Here is a 21,317-nt window from a genome sequence, read left to right as displayed (position 1 = left end):
ACTCTAGTTTCGAGGTTCCGAACTAGTCTTGGTTGGCTCGGGTTCGAAGGAGAAGGGGTTGGGTTAGAGTTCCGAGGATATTCTAACCTATATACTTGGAAAATCGCGTTCGGTCCAAGTATGAGCGGCCCCGACGAACCTCTCACCAAAAGGTGTCTCGGAAAGATCCGTTCGGTCCAAGCCCTTGGCTAACAACAACAGGGAGCTTTAGAGATTCAAGCCTAGAACACCTTGCAACCATCTCGTCCTCCATCTGCACGTTGAAACAATGGCGGATGTTGAGAGACTCCAGCTGGACGCAACTGTCGAGGATGGACGCCAAACCATCCGTGCTTTTTGAGCGAAAAGCTGCAACGAATGCAAACCGCGCATCCTGGTGATCCCCTCGACTTCACAGTCTATCATGGGATTCCATCTATAGAAACGTGGGCTGCTAAGGCGAAAGCGCGTTAGGTATGGGCAAGAGTTTCCGACGACAATGCACGTCGACGAGAACTTGCCGGGACCGCAGTTTGAGATCTCTACCTCCCTCGAGCAAAGGGAAATGTGGTATGCTTCCACTAAGCCTATCGGTGATCTTTTCACAGGAGATCATCCGGAGGCTCTTCAACGAGAGCGCTGCCCTGCAAATTAGTAAATGTACAAATTTTTAGTCTGGCAGCAATAAAAGTGGTCGCTTTGGACATTGACATGGAATTGCTGCATTTGCGTTTGCAGTTTGCAGAGATCTTGCTTAAATGAAATTCACGTGTGAGACCTCTTTCTTGCATGCATGATCACTCATGAATGAATAAGATGACAACATCTCATGAATAAGAAGGGTACCGCATAAGAAGAGCCTATGAAATGAAGTACGGTGGTCTTGTAGAGCGACTATCATGTGAATTCTATGTTGAACGAGACATTTTTGTATGGATGCTTGGATCATGTACAAGCCTAGTTTTGTGGAACGTTGGTTAATTTGCTACCTGCAAGCAACGTTACAGATCTTTTATTTTCTAAGAAACACCTATTACAGCCCAGCAGTACACACTCACAAAACGTTCGCACAAGACTGATACATCTATAAACTTAGTCAGATTTTAACAAGTTTGACCCATGACCATGACAAAGCTAAAACATCTTAAAAAGGAACGGAGGGAGAGTAGCGTCTTAAAAGCTTCTGGTCTTTCTCCCGGTTAATATGAAGACCCCCAGGCGCCGTGGTAGTCCTCGTAGGTCATTGCCCGTGGACTCTCCAATCTCATATCTGGGGCGGAAAACTCAAGATCGTAGTCGTGGGTCGAGTCATAGGGGAGCTTTAGACTTCGAAACCTCGAACACCTTGCCACCATCTCTTCCTCCATCTCGATATTGAAACAATGGCGGATGTCGAGAGACTCGAGTTGCACGCAGCTGTTAAGGATGGACGACAGACCATCTGTGCTAATGGTTTGAGCGAAAAGCTGCAACGAACGCAAACCGCGCATCCTGGTGATCCCCTCGACTTCACAATCTATCCTGCGTCGTCTACGCTTGTAGAAGCGCGGGCTGCTCAGACGAAAGCGCTTCATGTTCGGGCAGGAGTTCCCAACCACTATGCATGTCGATGAGAACGCGCCAGGATCACAGTTTGAGATCTCTAGCTCCTCGAGCTTATAGAACCATGGTATGCTATTGCTGAGCCTGTCGGTGATCCTTTCGCAGGAGATCATCCGGAGGCTCTTCAGCGAGTGCGGCCTGCGGATTAGTCCATGTACATAATTTTTTAGCCTGGCAAGGATAAAAGCTAAAAGCGGGATCGGAGTTTTTTTTTCTAAACGTTCGTCTACATGGGCCCAAGGTAAAAGCTCTTGGATCTCACATGGAGTTATCTAAATATATATGGTGGGTCCATTAGACAAAACTTTCTAGAGTAATTTATGCTAAGCAAGTTAATAATACGATGGTTGTGTGCATCAATGGATGCAAAGGCTACGGGGGTTTCCTTCTTTTTCGAAAAAAAATGCTAAGCATGTTAGACCATGAACCTAAAGAGAGTATATACGGTGAACGGAACAGAGTATTTTGACGACGTTGTACAAGAAGAAGTGGAGTCATTGCGCGAGTGAAACACTCACGAGTTTTCCAGGAGAGATATGACCCATTCGTCGACGGCACCCTCGCCCCGGAGCGCCTCGCAGCCTCGGCTCCGGCGGACGGCGGCGTGGGCCATCGGGCGGAGGCACCAGCGGGAGGAGGCGTCGACGTGGCAATGGCGCAGGTCGATGTGGCGCCACAGCGTGGGCTCGTCCAGCGCGGCGCGACGCCATGGCCCGCACACCAGCTCGGGCCCCCGGAAGACGTCCACCTGGCTGAGCTTCTCCAGCACCAGCAGCAGCGCGTCCCGCGGCAGCTCCGCCCAGTCTCTTACATCCTCCTCCTTCTCTGTCTTCTGCTTCTTCGTCTTCTCTGGCTCCGGCGGCGGCGGTCCTTGGAGGAGGCGAGATCCGGGCGACGAGGACGAGGGTGTAGCTGCCATGGCGTAGTACTGGCTGCAGGCCGGAGGTAAGAGAGCGCGTAAGTTGTTTATATAACTGCAGCTAGAATGGCCGGAAACGATGGAATTAATTACTCGAGTAGAGGTCGGCTTCAGCGTCGGAGTTACGTTCTTGAGCTCATCTTTTGGTTTATTCGTTGTTGCTAGCAAAGCTGCGGCGTTGTGATCGAGGTGTGCACACAATGGCAGCAATGACGACTCAGCCTGGCAGTCAGCTGTATCTCAAAAAATCGGCCGGCATATTAGACAGTTAGCTTGTCCCAAATGTGACAGCTGAATGCTGTGGTTCCATGGCCACGTCAGCTCAGTCAGGATCTAATCTAATCAAGACCAGGGCCAGATATTCATAGTCCGCTCTGAAAAGATTTATTTTTTTGAGCAACCACATATTTTATTAATAGAAAATCACATTACATGAACAAACAAACGTGGAAACGAAAAGACAAACTAGAAGAAGAACAGTTGGCCTAGAAAATTTGCAGAAAAACCCAATGGATAGAAAAATACAGAACATCACTTGGGGTTCCTGTACTCACCAAAACCAGCGGCCACCGCCAAACTACAACGTCGTCTAGACGAACACTGGAAGAGACGCCGAACCTCCACCATTGACAGATCCAAAAAAAGCATCATCGCCAACGAGGCTTAGTGCGTCGATGAACAGGCCCGCTGCAAACAACGAGGCACATGCCACTGTGGCACGTCGACCAGGGGACATCCCAGTGCTTCCTTGAACCTAGATCCACCGCATCCCATCGACGAAGTCGGGGAATAACGACCGATCCACCAATTCTGGACCAACATCCTCGCTCCAGAGCAACCATCTTGCCTCGGGCCCCAACGCCGCCGTGCATAACGACGAACGTCGGCGACACACCGAGAAATGGATCTCACACGATCTGAAGAACGGCAAGAAGACCAAGCTGTTGATCTAAATGGCCAACAAGCACACGTTGCCATCAACTCCGAGGCGCCGCCCCTGAAGGTCATCGTCGGTGTAGGAGTAGAGATGAGGCAAATTTATTCGCCTGGGCGCCGCTCCCACCACCCCAACAACGCACCACAACAGGCAAAACCAGACCCAAACTCTACAGACCAAGACAGAGGAAGAAGGTCCCCCCCTCTCCTGCCGCCAGAGCGGCAAACGGAGTGAGAGTGGACCAGAGCCTTCACCGCGACATGCTCCTGTCGCCTGGGAGACCAGGAAGGAACTGTCTCTCGAGAGGTAGTTCCTGGTTGCCTGTTGGGCTGAAACGAATATTTTGAAGATGAAAGTCCCAGGCCAAATTCAAAATTTACCAAAGAAAAGCTTTTCACACCTAGGGCCACTTCACGGTCTGCCGGGGTTCGGTCTCCACCCATGAGGTAAATGTTGTGGAAGGGAGTCCATGTACTTCCTCCCCGAATATATTGGGGCGAAATGACCCAAACCCCGTGAGAATATGTCCCGGCGCCGCATCGTATACACCACACCGTGTCATGCTTCGACGGGCTTCTCGCCTCTGCATCGAACATCATGTCTTGCGTTCGTCACGTAAGTATTTATTAGTATCCCTTATATGTAGTGGGTCTTACGTGACAATTATCAAGTCAACGATGTTCAACTCCGGTTATGAAAAGTCTACAAGACACCTATCAAAAAAAGTCAAGCCTTCTAGTCATGCCCAAAAAGGCGAAAGGAACTAAAAGAGAGGAAGAAAGGAGGAAAAGTGTCTAGAAGCTAGAAATTAAAGCCAAAGGTCCGAGAGGATAAGACAAATGATTGGCCACTGTCTTTGTTAACAATTTTCCTCATCCAAGCACAAACTAAGATTTCCTTTTTGCCCTCACTTTCTCTCTCACGGTCTCACCAAGGGTAGCTATGGTCTTTGTCGACATGGACCTCTATCATATATAAACCCCTACCGTTTACTATCACTTAAAGAAACTCAAGGGGAGAGGGCTAGCTCCTTTGAGCCTAGAACGATTTCGAGGAGCTCGCTCCGTTTGACTCGGACTCAACGCTAAGGTAAAGGTTTAAAATTCTGAGGGTATTCTTACCTCGATCAATGCTTGAAAAGCTCCGTTCGGTCCGATCACGAGATGGCTCAAAAACGGTTTTGACATTTATCTAGAACGTTGCAAGAACATAAAGAATAATTTTTTCGAAACATATAATATAAACTCCTGAAATTTCTGGATTCCTCAAAAATTTGAACAATACGAATGTCCAAGTATTAAAAACATTCTGAAAAATAAGAAATTCCAAGTGAACGTGTCCTGCTGTAAATAATGCCTTGCGTTTGATGGATCGGAAGCTACGCCCCTAGTTAATCTCGAGAGATAGCAAATGTGCGGTGATAGTCGAAAAAACAGAGTACTAGGCAGTCTTACACATTTGGAATTCGATGCAAGATCCCAGTAGGAACAGTTACTTACCAAACGGAGCACAAGGAACAAAAGAAGCAGTTTCTGATCGCTCGAGGAATAGAAGGCAAGCAGTAATGAGAAGGCCTCTAAGGTAAGAAGCAAAGCAATTAATCGAGTAGCGGCCCAGGACGTACAGCTATTTTTGAATATCACGTGTAGATGACATATGGGCCAACCTAAAATTGGGTAAAATGTGAAAAAATTCGCTTTAATAGGGATAACCAAAGAAGTTTTCACAAAATGAGTATCTGTTATCTATTATCTATTACTATTCTTTAATTTACAGTCCGCGTACGTCGGTCGTCCCTCGTACGTCCTCTCCCTCTCGCCCCCGCACGCTAATTTGCGGTATGTATCACCGTCGTCCGTGTGTCCAACTCCCTCGCGAAAAAACCCCGGACGCACGCACGAAAGGAAAACCGTCCTTGTTTGTTCCGCGGCCGCCTCCACACCCGTTGGTCGTCTCCTCTCCCTCCTCCTCGCACCTCACGTGGTCGCCTCCCCTCTCCTCCGCCAACTCCCGACTCCAAACCTCCCGATCCGCTGCCGCAACCAACTCCCGATCCGCCGTACGTCGCAGCCCGGGACGCCGCCGTCACCCTCCTCCCTCGCCGCCGCGTGCTTCGTCGAGGAGAACGCCGCCTACCCCATGGATGCCGCTGACGAGGATGCATCCTCCACTGCCTCGCATCTCGCTCTCCCCTCTGTCACCACAGGCGAGGCCATGTGCCGCCGTTGCCGCTGCCGTCCATCGCAGCTTGGGAGCCGCTGCCTCTCCCTCCCCTGTGGCGGACGCCGCTGCCTCCGTCCTCTGCCGCGGACGCAGCCCTCTCCCTCCCTAGACGCAGACGCCGAAGCAGACCTTTGTTTTGGATATTCAATAGCTTGACATGTACAGGTACTGGAAAAGTTGGAAGCAGGTGGACAAGAGAAGCCGACATTTAATCCCAATAATTTTCAGTGCATTGCAGGTTTGCTGTTGGTAACTTTTTTTTAGGCAAGGTTTGCTATCGGTATGTGTTTCTGAACAATAATTTATTTTATTTAAGAGCCTAGCCAATTATTTCAAACCACCGATGTCGTTCAGTCGTTGTCAGTTCGATTCTATGGGCCTGTCTGGGAGGGCTCCACTCCACCTAAACTTCACTCCACCTTTAAACTCCACTCCATCTCAGCTCCACTTCACCTGATAAATGTGTTTTGCACAAAAATCAGCTCCACTCCACCTCTAAAATATCTTGGCACAAACATCACAGAACTTAGCAATTGCACAATTGGTGTGGATGCACTTTCATGTAGGATCACAGAACCTAGCAATTGCCAATTGCAGAACCTAGCAATTCGCGGGATGGAGAAATCAACAAAGAACTTGCTCAGGCCGCGACGGACAAACACAGAGGGATGGAAGAGTAGGGGAACTAGCATTTTGGCTTCAGCAAAGGGCGGCCGCCGGACCACGAAGCAGCCCTCCATGCGGCGGCGGCGGTGCCACGGAGGAGCAGGAGCGGCGGACCTCCACGCGGTGGCGGCGGCGCCACGGAGGAGCAGGGGCGGCGGACCTACACGCGGCGACGGCGGCAGCGCCACGGAGGAGCAGGAGCGGTGGCCCTCCACGCGGCGGCGGCGGCGCCACGGAGGAGCAGGGGCGGCAGACCTACACGCGTCGACAGCAGCGCCACAAAGGAGCAGGGGTGGCGGGCTCTGCTAGGGCCGGAGATGCGCCGCCAATCCCGCCATGGGAGAAGTACAACTCGTATGGGGAGGAGCCGAGCAGGGAGATGAGGAATCGGGGAGGGTCTCGGGAGATAACGGTTCGGTCTTCATAATGGCATTGGTGGGTAATTAATCCCTACTTTGGTGAAGTGGAGCAGGAAAAGCATCTATTTCTTGACTCCAGTAAAATGAACTATACGAGTGTACTGCTCCACTTCACCTGACACATGAAGTTTAGGGTGTTTGGGACAACTTCACCTGCTTCACTGGTGAAGCTGTGAAGTGGAGCTGTACCAAACATGCACTATGTGAGCTTGCAGCTTCACTTTTGTTTAGCATTGGCATTATATTTCCAAGAAATCCGCAAAGAACTCCCACTAGAAGTTAGTGTCATATTTTTACTTATTTTCAGTTGGACTCTTGCTTTTTAGGTTGAGATTTTTTGAAGAACTATTCTTTAATCTAATGATTGGCAGATTCTACAGTGAGGCAATTGAGTGCAGAGTTTGGAGATCATCAGGTTACAGCCTGTTATTTTTCTTGAAATTTAATTGACTTTTTAGGTGCTCCATCTTGAGTAGTAGAGATGTCATCCGGATCTCCTGCCAAAAAATTTGGGGATATCAACTTTTTATGTTTGTATTTCCCACTACAAAACTTCTTTTTGACAGCCAGCTGAATCAAGAACTTATCATTTACGCTCTTAAAGATAGTTCGGCTGAATCAAGAACTTTTTTTTTTGACAGCCAACTGAATCAAGAACTTGTCAGATTTGAGGCCCAGGAGTAAAATTTCAGAGTTGGAATGTGAGGATTGTGCATTGCTTTTGTGTCTGATTGTATTTTTGTTGTCTGCCCGCACCGTCACAAGAGTAATGCCTCTTTATATGATAAACAGTAATTAGACGTCAATTCTTTCTCTTTTGTCATTGTTATGAAGTGATAGATTATTTGTATGTCTGTTGCAACGCACGGGCACTTAGCTAGTTACTTTCAATATGCGTGATGATAATCGGTCAGTTTTGATTTTAAGGTGACAGAAGCAAAATGTTGCGTCAGAAGCTAGTATTAATATTATGGTTCCGAGGGAGTAGCATTGTTTCCAGGTCTACATGGTAGCACAAACATGCGTGTTTCACAATATGTGCGCGCAGGGCTCCTGACTTTATTAATTTGTTTGCATTACCGGATCTATTATGGAACTTGACTTGAATTTGTTAGTACCCTTGATATTTCGATCATGGTTTTAGTGGGAAAAAGGTTTTGAATTTATTTAGAACGCTTCAAAACTTATGGAATAAACTTTTTTGAAACATACACTTATAACTTCTGAATTCTGAAATTTAATAAGTATGAATGCCCAAGTATAAAACATGTTGACAATTAATAAAAGAAATTTAGCCACCTATATTGAAAAGATGTGCCGCTAGTGGACAAACTCGTGGCTGCACGGCGTGTGGGTCACATGTAAGAGACCCACACGTAAATGGTCCATTTGACTTTTTGTTACTTTTTTTTATCTCCACTTCATTTTGTCATATTTCTCTCAGATTTAGTTTTCTCAGTTTCTTCCACTTTCAGTTTTTTGCTATTTTAAACTTTTAGTTTCTTTATCTAAAATAACAATGAAATATTAAAAGAAAGAAAAGGTTGGTCGCTGGGGAAGCTCTATGCGGTGCTCACCCAACTAGCGCAGCGCGAGCTATAAAACGTGTTGATAATTAATAAAAGACAAGTGAACACGGCCAACTATAACGAAAAGGCATGTTGGCGGAGCACCACCCTGGTCAAACTTGTGGTTGTGCGGCCCGTGATCACATGCAAACAACCCATTTATTTATCTTCTACTATTTTTCTCCCTGGTTCCATTTTTCTCTCGATTTTTTCCCACTTTCAATTCTCGCAATTTTAAACTTTTAGTTTTTCTTTTCTAAAATAGCAACAATGAAAAGAAAAGAATTGATAACAAGGTAAGCTTTATGCGCTGCTTAGCCACTGGTGCAGCCCTAACTATAAGTCGTGTTGATAATTAATAAAATAATTTCTTAAATTTTTTAGTTCTTTTTAGTTTCTTCACTTTAGTTTTCGCAATTTTAAAATTTATATTTTATTATCTACGATAACAAAAACACATAGCAAAAAAAAAAAAGGAGAACGAAAGAGTGGACAGCATGGCAAGCCCTATGCGGTGCTTAGCGAGCTTGTGCAGCCCCAACAATACAACGTGTTAATAACTAATAAAATGATTCCTCACATGACGCGAAGGCGGAGCAACCGGCACCGCCCCTCTCAATCAAACTAGGGGCTGCGTGGCGCGTCCGTCACACGCAAATAATGGCCCATTATTTTTTGCTAGTTTTTGTTGGCATTTTTATTTTTCTCAATTTTCTCCTCCTTGCAGTTTCGCAATGGTTAACTTTAGTTTTTCTCTCTAAAGCAGGTAAAGAGAATAGCAATAAAATACTCTTGTAATATTTCGACAAGTAATTTCGGTAGGAAGGAGTAGGAAAAAAAGAGAACAAAAGAGTGGACAGCAGGGCAAGCCCTATGCGGTGCTTAGCCAACTTGCGCAGCCCCAACAATATAACGTGTTAATAACTAATAAAATGATTCCTCGCATGACGCGAAGGTGGAGCGACCGGCACCGCCCCGCTCAATCAAACTCGGGGCTGCGCGGCGCGTCCGTTAAGTAATGGCCCATTATTATTTTTGCTAGTTTTTGTCTACATTTTTATTTTTCTCAGTTTTCTCCTGCTTGCATTTTCGCAATGGTTAACTTTAGTTTTTCTCTTTAAAGCGGGTAAAGAGAATAGCAATAAAATACTCTTGTAACATTTTGACAAATAATTCTGGCCGGAGGGAGTAGGAAAAAAAGGAAAACGAAAGAATGGATAGCAGGGCAAGCCCTATGCGGTGCTTAGCCAACTTGCGCAGCCCCAACAGTATAACTTGTCAATAACTAATAAAATGATTCCTTGCATGACGCGAAGGCGGAGCGACCGGCACCGCCCCGCTCAATCAAACTCGGGGCTGCGCGACACGTCTGTTACAGACAAATAATGGCCAATTATTTTTTGCTAGTTTTTGTCGGCATTTTTATTTTTCTCAATTTTCTCCTGCTTGCAGTTTTGCAATGGTTAACTTTAGTTTTTCTCTCTAAAGCGGGAAATGAGAATAGCAATAAAACATTCTTGTAATATTTCGGCAAGTAGTTCTGTCCAGAGGGAGTAGGAAAAAATAAGGAAAACGAAAGAGCGGACAGCAGGGTGTGGTGCTCAGCCAACTGGCGCAGCCCCAACAATATAACGTGTTCATAACTAATAAAATGATTCCTCGCATGACGCGAAGGCGGAGCGACCGGCACCGCCCCGCTGAATCAAACTCGGGGCTGCGCGACACGTCTGTTACACGCAAATAATGGTCCATTATTTTTTGCTAGTTTTTGTCGGCATTTTTATTTTTCTCAATTTTCTCCTGCTTGCAGTTTCGCAATGGTTAACTTTAGTTTTTCTCTCTAAAGCGGGAAATGAGAATAGCAATAAAATATTCTTGTAATATTTCGGCAAGTAGTTTTGTCCGGAGGGAGTAGGAAAAAATAAGGAAAACGAAAGAGCGGACAGCAGGGTGCGGTGCTCAGCCAACTGGCGCAGCCCCAACAATATAACGTGTTCATAACTAATAAAATGATTCCTCGCATGACGCGAAGGCGGAGCGACCGGCACCGCCCCGCTCAATCAAACTCGGGGCTGCGCGGCGCGTCCGTTACACGCAAATAATGGCCCACTATTTTTTGCTAGTTTTTGTTGGCATTTTCATTTTTCTCAATTTCTCATGCTTGCAGTTTCGCAATGGTTAACTTTAGTTTTTCTCTCTAAAGTGGGAAATGAGAATAGCAATAAAATATTCTTGTAATATTTCGGCAAGTAGTTCTGTCCGAAGGGAGTAGGAAAAAATAAGGAAAACGAAAGAGCGGTCAGCAGGGTGCGGTGCTCAGCCAACTGGCGCAGCCCCAACAATATAACGTGTTAATAACTAAGAAAATGATTCCTCGCATGACGCGAAGGCGGAGCGACCGGCACCGCCCGCTCAATCAAACTCGGGGGCGCAGCGCGTCCGTTACACGCAAATAATGGCCCATTATTTTTTGCTAGTTTTTGTTGGCATTTTCATTTTTCTCAATTTCTCATGCTTGCAGTTTCGCAATGGTTAACTTTAGTTTTTCTCTCTAAAGCGGGAAAAGAGAATAGCAATAAAATACTCTTGTACTATTTCCACAAGTAATTCTGGCCGAAGGGATTAGAAAAAAAAAGGAAAACGAAAGAGCGGACAACAAGGCAAGCCCTATGCGGTGCTCAGCCAACTGGCGCAGCCCCAACACTATAATGTGTTAGTGACTAATAAAATGATTCTTCGCATGACGCGAAGGCGGAGGACCGGCACCGCCCCGCTCTGCAGTCAAACCCGTGGCTGGGCGGCGCGTCCGTTGCACGCAAATAATGGCTCATTTATTTTTGTTAGTTTTTGTCGGCATTTTCATATTTCTCAATTTTTCCCAACTTGTAGTTTCGCAATCGTTAACTCTAGTTTTTCCTCTCTCTAAAGTGGCAATAGAAAAGGCAATAAAAAGTGTTTTTTTAGCAATAAAAATGCAATCAGATAAAAGTAGAGTAGACGGCAGGGTAGATTCGGCCGTGCGCGGTGCTCCGCGAGCTAGCGCAGCCCCAGCCCCAGCCCCCGACTATAAATACCGGATCGCGTCGCACCGGTCGGAAGCCTTGCAAGGTAAACCCGCGTCCCGTCGTCCGCTCACAGACACAGACGCAAAACCCCCCCACGCGCTCCCTTCCCCCTCACGCCACCAATCCGCCGCGGCGCAGGGGATTCCGATGGCCGCCGCCGGCGACAGCGGCGGAGACGCCCGGCACTGGCGGATGGAAGAGGCGCCCGACTTCCGCCACCGCATGCTCCAAACGATGTAAGCAGAACTCGTGCGCTCCTTCCCTGTATTTTCGCGCCTAAGCCTGCTGCATGTATGCCTCCACCGATTTCGCCTCACCGGATTTGCTTCGGGATTTTCGGTTCAGTTCGGATCTACGGAGTAGTACTGTAGTATTCTTGCTTGGGTCTTTTTGTTGGATCGAATGGATTAGTTTGGGGCTTAGGACTTTGGCATGGCCGATGGGAAGGGGAGAGGGTTCTAGGCTACGCTTCTGTGGGTTTTGGTTCCTATTCTAGGTCGATTAATTGTTTGTACTCTATCCTTGCTTGCTGCTGGCGCCGTTGCGATGCGATTCAGACGCGCAGGCAGGGGCACTGGGGCAGCATGATACATTATCCATGCCCTACGACGACGAGAGAGCATGATACACTGGCCAGCAGCGGTGCCGGCACGGCCTGTTCCGCTGCTAACCAGGCTTAGCCGCGCCCGGACCCCAGGCCTGCGTATAAACAGATCGTGCAGTGCTGGCCAGCTACGGCGGAAGGCAGGCCCAACAACCCACTCGGGCTAGTTTGGGCTCATTTAGCCCAGCGACCCGTGAGGAAAATTCAAAGAGAAATGTAAAAAATAAAAAGGTACTAAATGGCCGGACCATGCCGGCCCTCGAGGCCCAGGCACAGCCCATGCCGGGTCGCGGGGCGGCACGGCCTGTTTAGCCGCGGGCAGGCTGGGCCTCCGTGCCCATGGGCTTTTGGAAAACGGCCCGGCCTGATTGCCACCTATACGCGTGATTAAAAAGAAATATTTGATCGTGACTAACAAAAAGAAAAGGAGAGGATTAAACCCAGCACACTACGCCCCCTTTCTCTCTCCACACATTAAGATTTGTGCCCATATCCAACACCAAAATCCATCTCCACCGACTTGGGGTGGCAAGGCGCTGCACGGCGCCAGCGCGCATGGTCGGTGGAAACACATATATCTTATGCGCGTATGGTGGTCTTCCTCTCTCTATTTTGCACTATACCGATGCACGTTCGATGTTGGCTCATAGGTGGTGCGGTGTGCACAAGTTCATTTATAGCGGTTTACTCCCCTCCCCCCCACCCCACCCCACCCCCGCCAATAAAGTTTTCACATACTTCCGTTTCTAAAAAGTACATACAGGCCCTAACAGCTAGAAGTTCGCATGAACAAATAAAGCAAGTGCCTACAGGCGACTCCCAAGGTTGCGGAATGGCTATCAAACGAGTTTAGACCCTGCAAACCAGTCTCTGCCTTTTTGACACCCCCTTTCATTGTCTTCTTTTCAACCCACCACCAGAATTTTGTTGAATTTTCCTTCCTTTTCTTGTTCCTTCCATCAGCATGCCCTTTGCAAACCCTATGCACCTGCTAACACATTCTTTTGACACCTTCTATTTATAGTAGTCTAGCCTAATATCTCAAGAAAGAACATACTCTCTCCGATCTTAAATTCTTGTTTTTGTTTTAGTACACGTCAAAAATTTAGGATCGAAAGAAGTACATAGTATCTCAACAAGAAATTGAATTTGCTCTTTTTTTCCGAAACATGTCCGGTTTCTAATTTCCCATATCGTCCAACAAGTGACTATGTATTTCTGAATAACATCAGCATTATCCCCCTTCGGTAACAATGTTATGACACCACAATTGATCCTGCTCAAATCAAAATCATCTTTATGAAACTAACCATTCTCATGGAAGTCCTTAATTATGCCCGGCAGCTCTGATAGAACTCAATAGGAATTGTATCAACCATGCAACTTTAATTTTTCTCCATCTAATCTACTCCACCCGACCCTATATTCTTATTGCAAGTCTGGTTCAAAACCACAATAAAAATTTAGGATCGGAGCAAAGATATTCGTCGGCCGGGCAAACGAGTCTGAATTAACACACGTGCCAACTCGCGTGAATCGTGATTAACACGTGCCAACTCCTCGTGTCACCGCCTCTTCAAACCCATCGTCGCCCCGTTGCAGACCTCGGCCGCCGCCGCGGCCCCCGCCGCCGCAGGCATCACCGTCGATCTGCCGTGTGGACCTCGCTGGCGGCGCCGACCTCGGCGCCATGGACTGATGGCCTCGCCGACGTAGCTCCGCTTGAACCTTGCCGCCACCCCCGCGGACCTCCAGGGGGCTCTGCCACGCGCTGTAGCGTCTCTCCGGTGGCAGTGAGGGTGCGGGTGGTGAGCGCCGCAGCCATGACCCCTGCTATTTGTTTTTTTTCTCCCCTTGTCTTCTTCTCCTAACCCTGAAATTACTAGCTAGATGTGGTTGGAATCCCTAGGAGGCTAGGAGAATGTACGGCCGCCATAAGGCACGGCTGAGGGCAAGGGTTCGTATAAAATCGTAAGCAGTACTGTTCTGCAGTCTACTACTTCTCAGTTTGGTTTTGATCTCATCAACGCAACAGGCTAGTACTTACTAATATTTACTACAGAGTACTAATATTTTTGGTAATGTTGTTTAGTTTTTTTACGGAATAATGTTGTTTAGTTGATAGCTGTTGTTCTTGCTTAATCTGATGACGTGTCTCATTTTTCAAATTATTTCTTGATATGCTTTACGGGGCTAATTTGTTTATCCGAAATTGGAAACTGTTGTGTAATTGGTACCGCGATCACATTGATATATATGTTTTGTGTGCTGGTCACATCCATGTGTTATGTTTGTACTTTTGGTTAATCGTGCCTCTGCATAGCAAATACATATATTGAGCCCAGATTGCTGTTATAATACGAGCTCTTCCATTGATTTGTCTTAACCCCATTTCTTTCCATCTGTATCCAGAACTGGCAAATTGGTCCAAATTTTTCAGGGTAGGTATCACCCTCATTCCCCTGAGATCCAAAGCATTGTTGCCGAATTTGAGGAGTCCGCATTCAATGTGGCCAACAGTAAGGTGCGTTTATCTGCTGCTTGCTTCCTTGCACCAGTCGAGTAGCCTTTTCCTGTTATGTTTCAGATCAGTGGGTTCTACTATTTTCATGCTATGTATCCAATTATATGTGTTCTGTATTCTAGAAAAAATTATATGTGTTCTGCTAGTTAATTGGAAATTGTTGTGCAGCAGCAAAAAAATGCTATTCTGTTTATTTGGTTCGGACTTGATTGATTCCATCTCATGTCGTCGATCAGTATTTAATTTAGTTTTGGGCTTGTTCAGGAACAATACTTGAGGTTTATATCTAACAAGTTGATCAGTACGGAAAAAAGACTGCGAGCAGAGCAAGAGCGACAAATGCACTGTAGTCAACTGCAATCGGATATTGCATTTCAAGTTAAGGCTTTACATGGTGGCAGTTCTTCAATGCCACAGGCGGGGAGGAGCGCTAGTCCAAGAGGGCCATCTTCTCAGATGGCACCTCGAACTTCAGGTCTAATGCCAAACCTTCGTCCTTACACTCCAAACATGCAGTCTGAGGTTATGCAAGAGCAGACTGACATGATGACATTTCTGGATCAATTTCTAAACTTTGAACCTACGGGGAATGCTCCAATGGAACCTGGTATCCAACCTGGTCCACAACCAATGCAATCAGTAGCCAATCAGAGCCAGAACCAAGACTCATTCAGGCAACTGCAGGCTACAAACTTTGCAGGTTGCAGCCCAACATGTGTGGCAATGCCAGGTATTCAGCCATATTCTCAGCAAAATAGCATAGGCCGGAGAAATGCCAGTGGAATTGGTACCCAGCAGTCGCCGTTGCAGTCATGTAAACCCGAGCATATGACTCCGGGTCTGCAACACATTACCGGTGCTCACCAAAGCAATTTGCTTCGGGGGAATCCTCAAACTCCAGGTACCTCTGTTTCTTACAGCTGCTTTATTTAACAATAGTTTTGAATGTCATAAAACTTGCTTGGTGATTTTCCTTTGCCTTGTTTCGTTTTTCCAGAACTTACAAATATTTGTTATTTCAGCATCAATGAGAAGTGCCAGAGAAGTTGACCTAATAGAGAAAATGTTTAGGCAGGTGAGAACCCTCTATTTTATATGTTGGTATTAACTATTTATGCTTATCCATATTTTGTTATTAAATCTTAACAGTTCCGCCTAATCTTAGCGCTGCCAAAAAATTCCGTTGCAGATCAAGTCTTGGAATGAGGCTTATTTCTCAAAGTTTATGGAACTGGAGCGAGGAATTCTTGTTCCAAAACTAACAGAGGTCATCTGTCCTTTTCGTGGGGATGAATCTTCGCACGTAGATGTTCGCAGCGCTATCTGTCACTAACACCCTTTACTCTATCTTCATACAGGAACAATTATCATCATTACCCAAGGACACAGCTAAAAGATATGTATATTCAGTGAATGCCAAGAAAGGAGCCAGAAAGGTGCTGAATTTCTTACAGTTGCAGAAAAGTAATTTGCACGAGGGTTTGAAGTCGGAGTTCCCCATGATTGAGAAGCTAATACGTCAGTTGCTGGGTGTCATCGAAAGTAAAAAAACTCATAATGCAAAGATGAGTACAGGATATCAGTTGCAAAATTGTGGTCAGCAGTCTCAAGTCGGCAATGCAGCCCCAACCACTGGCGGTAAAAGGTTTGTAAAAACTACAGCTTGAAAAAACCAGGAATTTTTTTTTATAAAGGAGATATTAAAAATAATTATTCTGTTTGATGCAGTACAGTCCCTTTCTTTTTAAATGCCAAAACTGGACACTAAGAAATATTGAATAGCCCAAACTATGACCCTAAACTTGTTTTAACTTAACTTGTCACCCTGAATAACATTAAGTACTAGGCAACAGAGCATTGGACTGTTGGTATCTTCTAAAGTAACTTTTCATATTTGTTTCACATTTTATAGTTACTAATGTGGATAACAACTATGTTCACAGTTATTCCTTATTTTCAGAAGATATCAAAGGAACTTTTTGCAATACCATTTACCCAATGTGTTTTTTGTTTCTAGTGGAAGCATGTCTCAGTCGAGGCGAATAATTCTGGCTGGAACTCCACCAGCTCATCAACAAGAAAATAGCAACCGCTTGCTAGGAGTAGCAAGTCCTTGTTCAATCAGTGCATCAGGAACATTGCAGTCTTTGCCTACAAATAAGCTTGAGTGCTTGACACCATCACCAGTTGCCAAGTCAGCGGTTGCACCTTCTGCTTCACCCTGTGCTTTGGTGAAGCCCATATTGACATCACCCGTCGCAGAGCCGGTTGTAGCACCAGCTGCTTTGCCCTGTGCTCCGGTGGTGTCCATACCAATGGACTGTGACAGCATACTTTCCTTCTTGTCGCACGACAATGCAGCAAGACCAGCACAAGACCCAAATGCAAATGGTTCTAACCAGGCCACTCCTAAAGCAACAACTTCTGCTTCACCACTTCAGACGGAGACAGTACGTGGTACAGGAGAGGATCAGGTGCGCGGTGGAGCTGAAACACCAGTAGGCAATAGGCCCTTCAACCGCCTAATTGACGCAGTAAGTCCACCAGATTTCTCAGTTCGGTCCGCATAGATCATTTTCTTGCAATCTCTTATACTGACTTCCGTTGTCTATCTCTTATCTAATGTCAGATACGGTCTTCATCACCGGCAGCGCTACAGAAATCAGCTAATTTATTCTGGTCTGTCCTCACCATGGATGACACTGTACCACCTGGGAACATTGGCACAATTTTGGATTGCAAAGTCTCACAGCAGCAGCACGGTGGATTTAATGCTGTGGATAAAATGAAGCGTGTTTTTGATCATACAGAATTACATTCTGAATCACTACCATTCGGAAGTGCTATGCCATTTGAGTGTGATGCCTCCGGCTGTGGATCCAGCAGCGAACGAAGCATGAAGAGGCACAAAACACAGGTAACCTGATTGAACTTTACTCTATGAAGTTGCCAATCCAATGTCATATGTTTCCTTTCTGTTGGGACGTAATTATTTTTCCTTTGGGGGATTTGATATTTCACCGTTATATGCCTTCATCCTCTTTCGAGACCATCCTACACCCTTCCATTTTCCTTGATTTATATAACACGGCTCTCTGTTTCGTTTTCTGGGTGCCATGTGTCTCCTACATTACCTCTCCAAAAGCAGACAGGGCGATGTCTTAGTTTCTCCCTTACCCCCTCTCCGCCCATCCTTGCTGCGTCTAGCTCCGTCGCTGGTGCATAGTTGTCCCACTCCACTCCATCTCCTCTAGCAACATATAATGCTGCATTAAGAGCATCATCTCAATATGGATAATATAAAGGGAACATATAGAAATGACAAAATGTGTCTGCCCGCACTAAGCATAGGCTTCACTGGCCAACATTGCCTACAATCCCGCATGATGGCACATCAGGCTCCGTTCTGCCTCTAGCGACACTTCGACCTCACAACGGTGCAACAACCTTGATCATTTGTTTGAATGAAAAAACCTGATAATGTTTTGCTATCAATTAGCTCATGTAACCTGTTAATAGGGATCAACAAGTGTTTGTTTGCAACCAATAAACCTGATAATGTTTCGCTATCAATTAGCTCATGTAATCTGTTAATAGGGATCAACAAGTGTTTGTTTGCAACCATTGATGTTAAGTTGTTGCCCAATGTAAGCTTCCTACACTGCAGCTAAACCCGGTATTAAATACAAGCAGTCATATTTGTATGCTCAGTTTGCTATGATGTAGTTCTATAAATAATGGTTTGCGACAGGCAGTGTCACTTCAACTTGTCAGAAAACAGTTTTGCAAGCAATTAATAGGTCTTTCAGAGTTATCGAAAAGGAAATATATGATGATGATTGTTTCAAGAACTTCCAGGCATTCGTCAAATTGATACCATTCACTTTAGAAGCTTGAAAACAGGTTTTTGATCAATTATGGATCTATACTTTCCCGAAGCACCAAAAACTGATGAACGAAAGCAGACATTCATTAAAAGCTTTTTCCTGAAGTACAATGCACAATAGAAAATTGAAAGAACTCACTCGTGTGTTGTTATTGACCAAAAGGTACACTATATTTAAAGAGAATGTTATATGATGCAGTCCGAAGACATGACGGACCACCACCATGTCCGCCACCGATTGAGTCTTTTATATATGAGTAAAGATATGAGAGCCTAACATCCTTGCAGTTCTCCTCGCAGAATCCAAATGATGCTCTGTTGGAAGAGATAAAATCTATTAACAACGTAATGATCGATACAGTGATCAGCATCACTGGTGACTGTGGAACAGACAGGATCACCTCTTGCGACGGCGGGACAATAATCAAACTCTCATACAGTGCTGCGTCGCTTGACCCAACCCTGAAGGCTCTCCTTGCAACATCTGAAATGGTAGTTTGGCTCTCAAAGCTCTTACACTTTCTGCATGTTATGCCACTTTGCATCAGTACCACAATGTACATGTACTGATTTTCTGACCAATATATGCAGTCTCTTGTCATGCCCTCGAACCTGTTTGTCCCTGCCGATTATCCGAGTAGCTCCCCGGTGCTTATCGATGAAGGAGATGAGCAGCTAAGGTGAGTCGAGTTAGTTCCAGCTCTATGTACTGATCATCTGCATGTCTCAAACCTGCCCCTGCTTCATAAAAGATATGGCTCTATATGTGAAAACCACCTGCAGGAAGAAGTTCAGTGACATCTCGGCCTTGGTGCACGTGGCATTCCGGCACGCTCTCAGAGAACTCCCGGAGCCTCGGTCTATCAAGGAGACAGCCAGGGCGTGGGATGCCTGCGTGAGGAAGGCCGTGGTGGAGTTCGCGGAGCAGCATGGCGGAGGGACGATCAGCTCGATGCTTGGCCGGTGGGAGAGGTATGCCACCGCATGAGAAATGGAGAATATATAGGATGCTGTGTGTTGTGTGGCTTGTTTGTTGTACAACAGAAGGGATGAAAGAGACAGTAAGCTGGTCAGTGCATACTCCTCAAACAGATACTTATGTAGGAGTAACAAGTTTAGGCAGTGGCGGAACTCTACATATCTGTTAATGTTGACTCTGTTGGTGTAAACTGTATTTCTAGTGATGGATGTAAAATGTATCACCAGTTAAGGTAATCTGGAATAAAGAACTGCTAGTGAAATGATTAGAAGGTATTGGCTTGCTAAGGGGATGGATGGCATAATAATCTTATCAAGCGCTCTCTAAGATTTTGGAGGGTAGCGTTATATTTTGGGAGATGTCACAATCAACAAAATGTGCATTGCCCATATGTACGTTCATATGGAGAAGACCAGATATGATGTCAATATGCAAACTATCGCAGGTTCCCATGGCCGTGCCTGCCATCTTGCTACATCTATGACATACGCTAATCCACTGGATTCGCTCGCAATCAGCAATGGCAGAGGTGCAGCGCGCTTGTTGAATGTAGTTGCACTGGGTAGCGTCTCAAATTCTGAAGACGAGATAAACCCTCAGTGTGCAGGAAGCCAGGAATTGAATATTCTTGTGTATATTGCTCTCGCAATAAGCCATTATATGGCGAATGTGGTTACAATTGATGATAGTGTGATCAAGCCTGTGACAGATACATTGGCCAAAATATTGCAAAGTAAAGCGTACATTGTATTCTGTTGCCATTGGTACATCCATTTCCGTTTTCTTCGAGTTTCCTGTTAATTTGGTGCATCGCAGGCTGCTGCGTGAATTATTTGAAAAAAAAAGCTGATTTATTTCTTTGGTGCATCGCAGGCTGCTGCGTGAATCATCTGGTTTCTTTTGCTGAGGAGAAAGTCGCCACTTTATTGATTAGACAAATTCGTAGGGATACAAAAAAGATCGGGCGACTTACGAGCCAGATATATCGACCATCTTGCCGAGAAGTTGAAGCACGCGCCAGGGTGTGCGCCTCCACATTCGAAGCTCTGCCTTCATGCACAAACTTCACTGAAGGAAATTTGGAAGCTCGGCAATTGATCTCTCTTGCAGGACATGAGCAAAGCGACCCCTTTTATTGTTCTGCAGAGCCCATGATCACTTCCAGGCGTGAATCATTTGGTGCATGCGTCGAGTTAGGTGCGCGGAGAGTGGGCCGTTGCCTGGGCTCATGGAGACGACCATAAGGATGATGCCGTCGGGCGCCCGGCCGAGGTACTGCCCCGGCATGGGCCTCGGGATGCTTCAGGTCAAGTGCTTTCTGGCGACGCTTGTGCGCAAGTTTGAGTGGGCCGAGGATGAGTGGGCCGCCGTTGATCTTACTGAGCCTGATGGTGTTTAAGGTGATGAACAAGCGACTCCCTCAAAAAAAAAAGGTGATGAACAAGCCGCTTCGTGCTCATGTCACGCGCGCCGAGCACGTTAGTCACTTTCTTAGCCGCTTTATGCGTTTTGCCCTTAATTTATTTTTAATGCAAATTTCATCCTTCAACTTCTAACACGTACCTACCAGGTAAATTCGGTCTTCATGATGGTATGTGGTTTGGTAAAATCTAGTTTTGGCCAAATATGACAGCTGAATGGTGTGGTCCCATGGCCACGTCAGCTCATGAGGTAGCTCAATGGCGGAGGCAGGATCTGTCGAGACCAGGGCCATATATTCATAGCAGCCTTGAGAGAACAAGTGGAAGATGAAAGCCTCAGACCAAATTCAAAATCCTTCAAAACTTACCAAATAAAAGCTCTTCACACCCCGGGCCCCTGCCCGGTCTGCCGGGGCCGTGGCCGCGTGGCGGTCTCCACCCCTGAGGTAACTGTTGTGGAAGGGATTCCACGTACGCCGCCCTCCCTGAATCGATGCAAAATGTCCTGAACCCCATGAGCATAGG

The 21,317-nt window shown here is 46.2% G+C and overlaps 2 protein-coding genes across 4 annotated transcripts; one reads left to right on the top strand and one right to left on the bottom strand.

Annotated features, from left to right (window-relative positions):
* Positions 1–952: 952 nt before the first annotated feature.
* On the bottom strand, positions 953–2,508 carry LOC100846169 (putative F-box/LRR-repeat protein 23). The gene is made up of 2 exons (XM_003580914.3): positions 2,100–2,508; positions 953–1,719 (listed from the first exon to the last, which is right to left on the bottom strand). The coding sequence occupies exons 1-2, from the start codon at positions 2,498–2,500 to the stop codon at positions 1,179–1,181; spliced, it is 942 nt and encodes a 313-aa protein (XP_003580962.3). The 5' UTR covers positions 2,501–2,508; the 3' UTR covers positions 953–1,178.
* Positions 2,509–11,454: 8,946 nt separating this feature from the next.
* On the top strand, positions 11,455–19,642 carry LOC104585488 (mediator of RNA polymerase II transcription subunit 15a). 3 transcript variants are annotated; one of them, XM_014895528.2, is made up of 11 exons: positions 11,455–11,614; positions 14,395–14,506; positions 14,771–15,407; positions 15,529–15,581; positions 15,696–15,773; positions 15,865–16,151; positions 16,524–17,040; positions 17,136–17,423; positions 18,693–18,884; positions 18,984–19,072; positions 19,176–19,642. In XM_014895528.2, exons 1-11 carry the CDS (start codon positions 11,526–11,528, stop codon positions 19,378–19,380), a joined length of 2,547 nt encoding a protein of 848 aa, XP_014751014.1. In that variant the 5' UTR covers positions 11,455–11,525; the 3' UTR covers positions 19,381–19,642. The 3 variants fall into 3 exon arrangements, with proteins under 3 accessions (XP_014751014.1, XP_014751013.1, XP_014751015.1); XM_014895527.2 differs by having other exon boundaries at positions 18,681–18,884; XM_014895529.2 differs by lacking the exon at positions 11,455–11,614 and adding an exon at positions 13,581–13,790 and having other exon boundaries at positions 18,681–18,884.
* Positions 19,643–21,317: the final 1,675 nt, after the last annotated feature.

This window comes from Brachypodium distachyon, chromosome 5, assembly GCF_000005505.3.
Source record: "Brachypodium distachyon strain Bd21 chromosome 5, Brachypodium_distachyon_v3.0, whole genome shotgun sequence".
Lineage (NCBI taxonomy): Eukaryota > Viridiplantae > Streptophyta > Magnoliopsida > Poales > Poaceae > Brachypodium > Brachypodium distachyon.
Note: the sequence above shows the minus strand (reverse complement) of the source record. Positions and strands in the feature narration are given on the sequence as shown.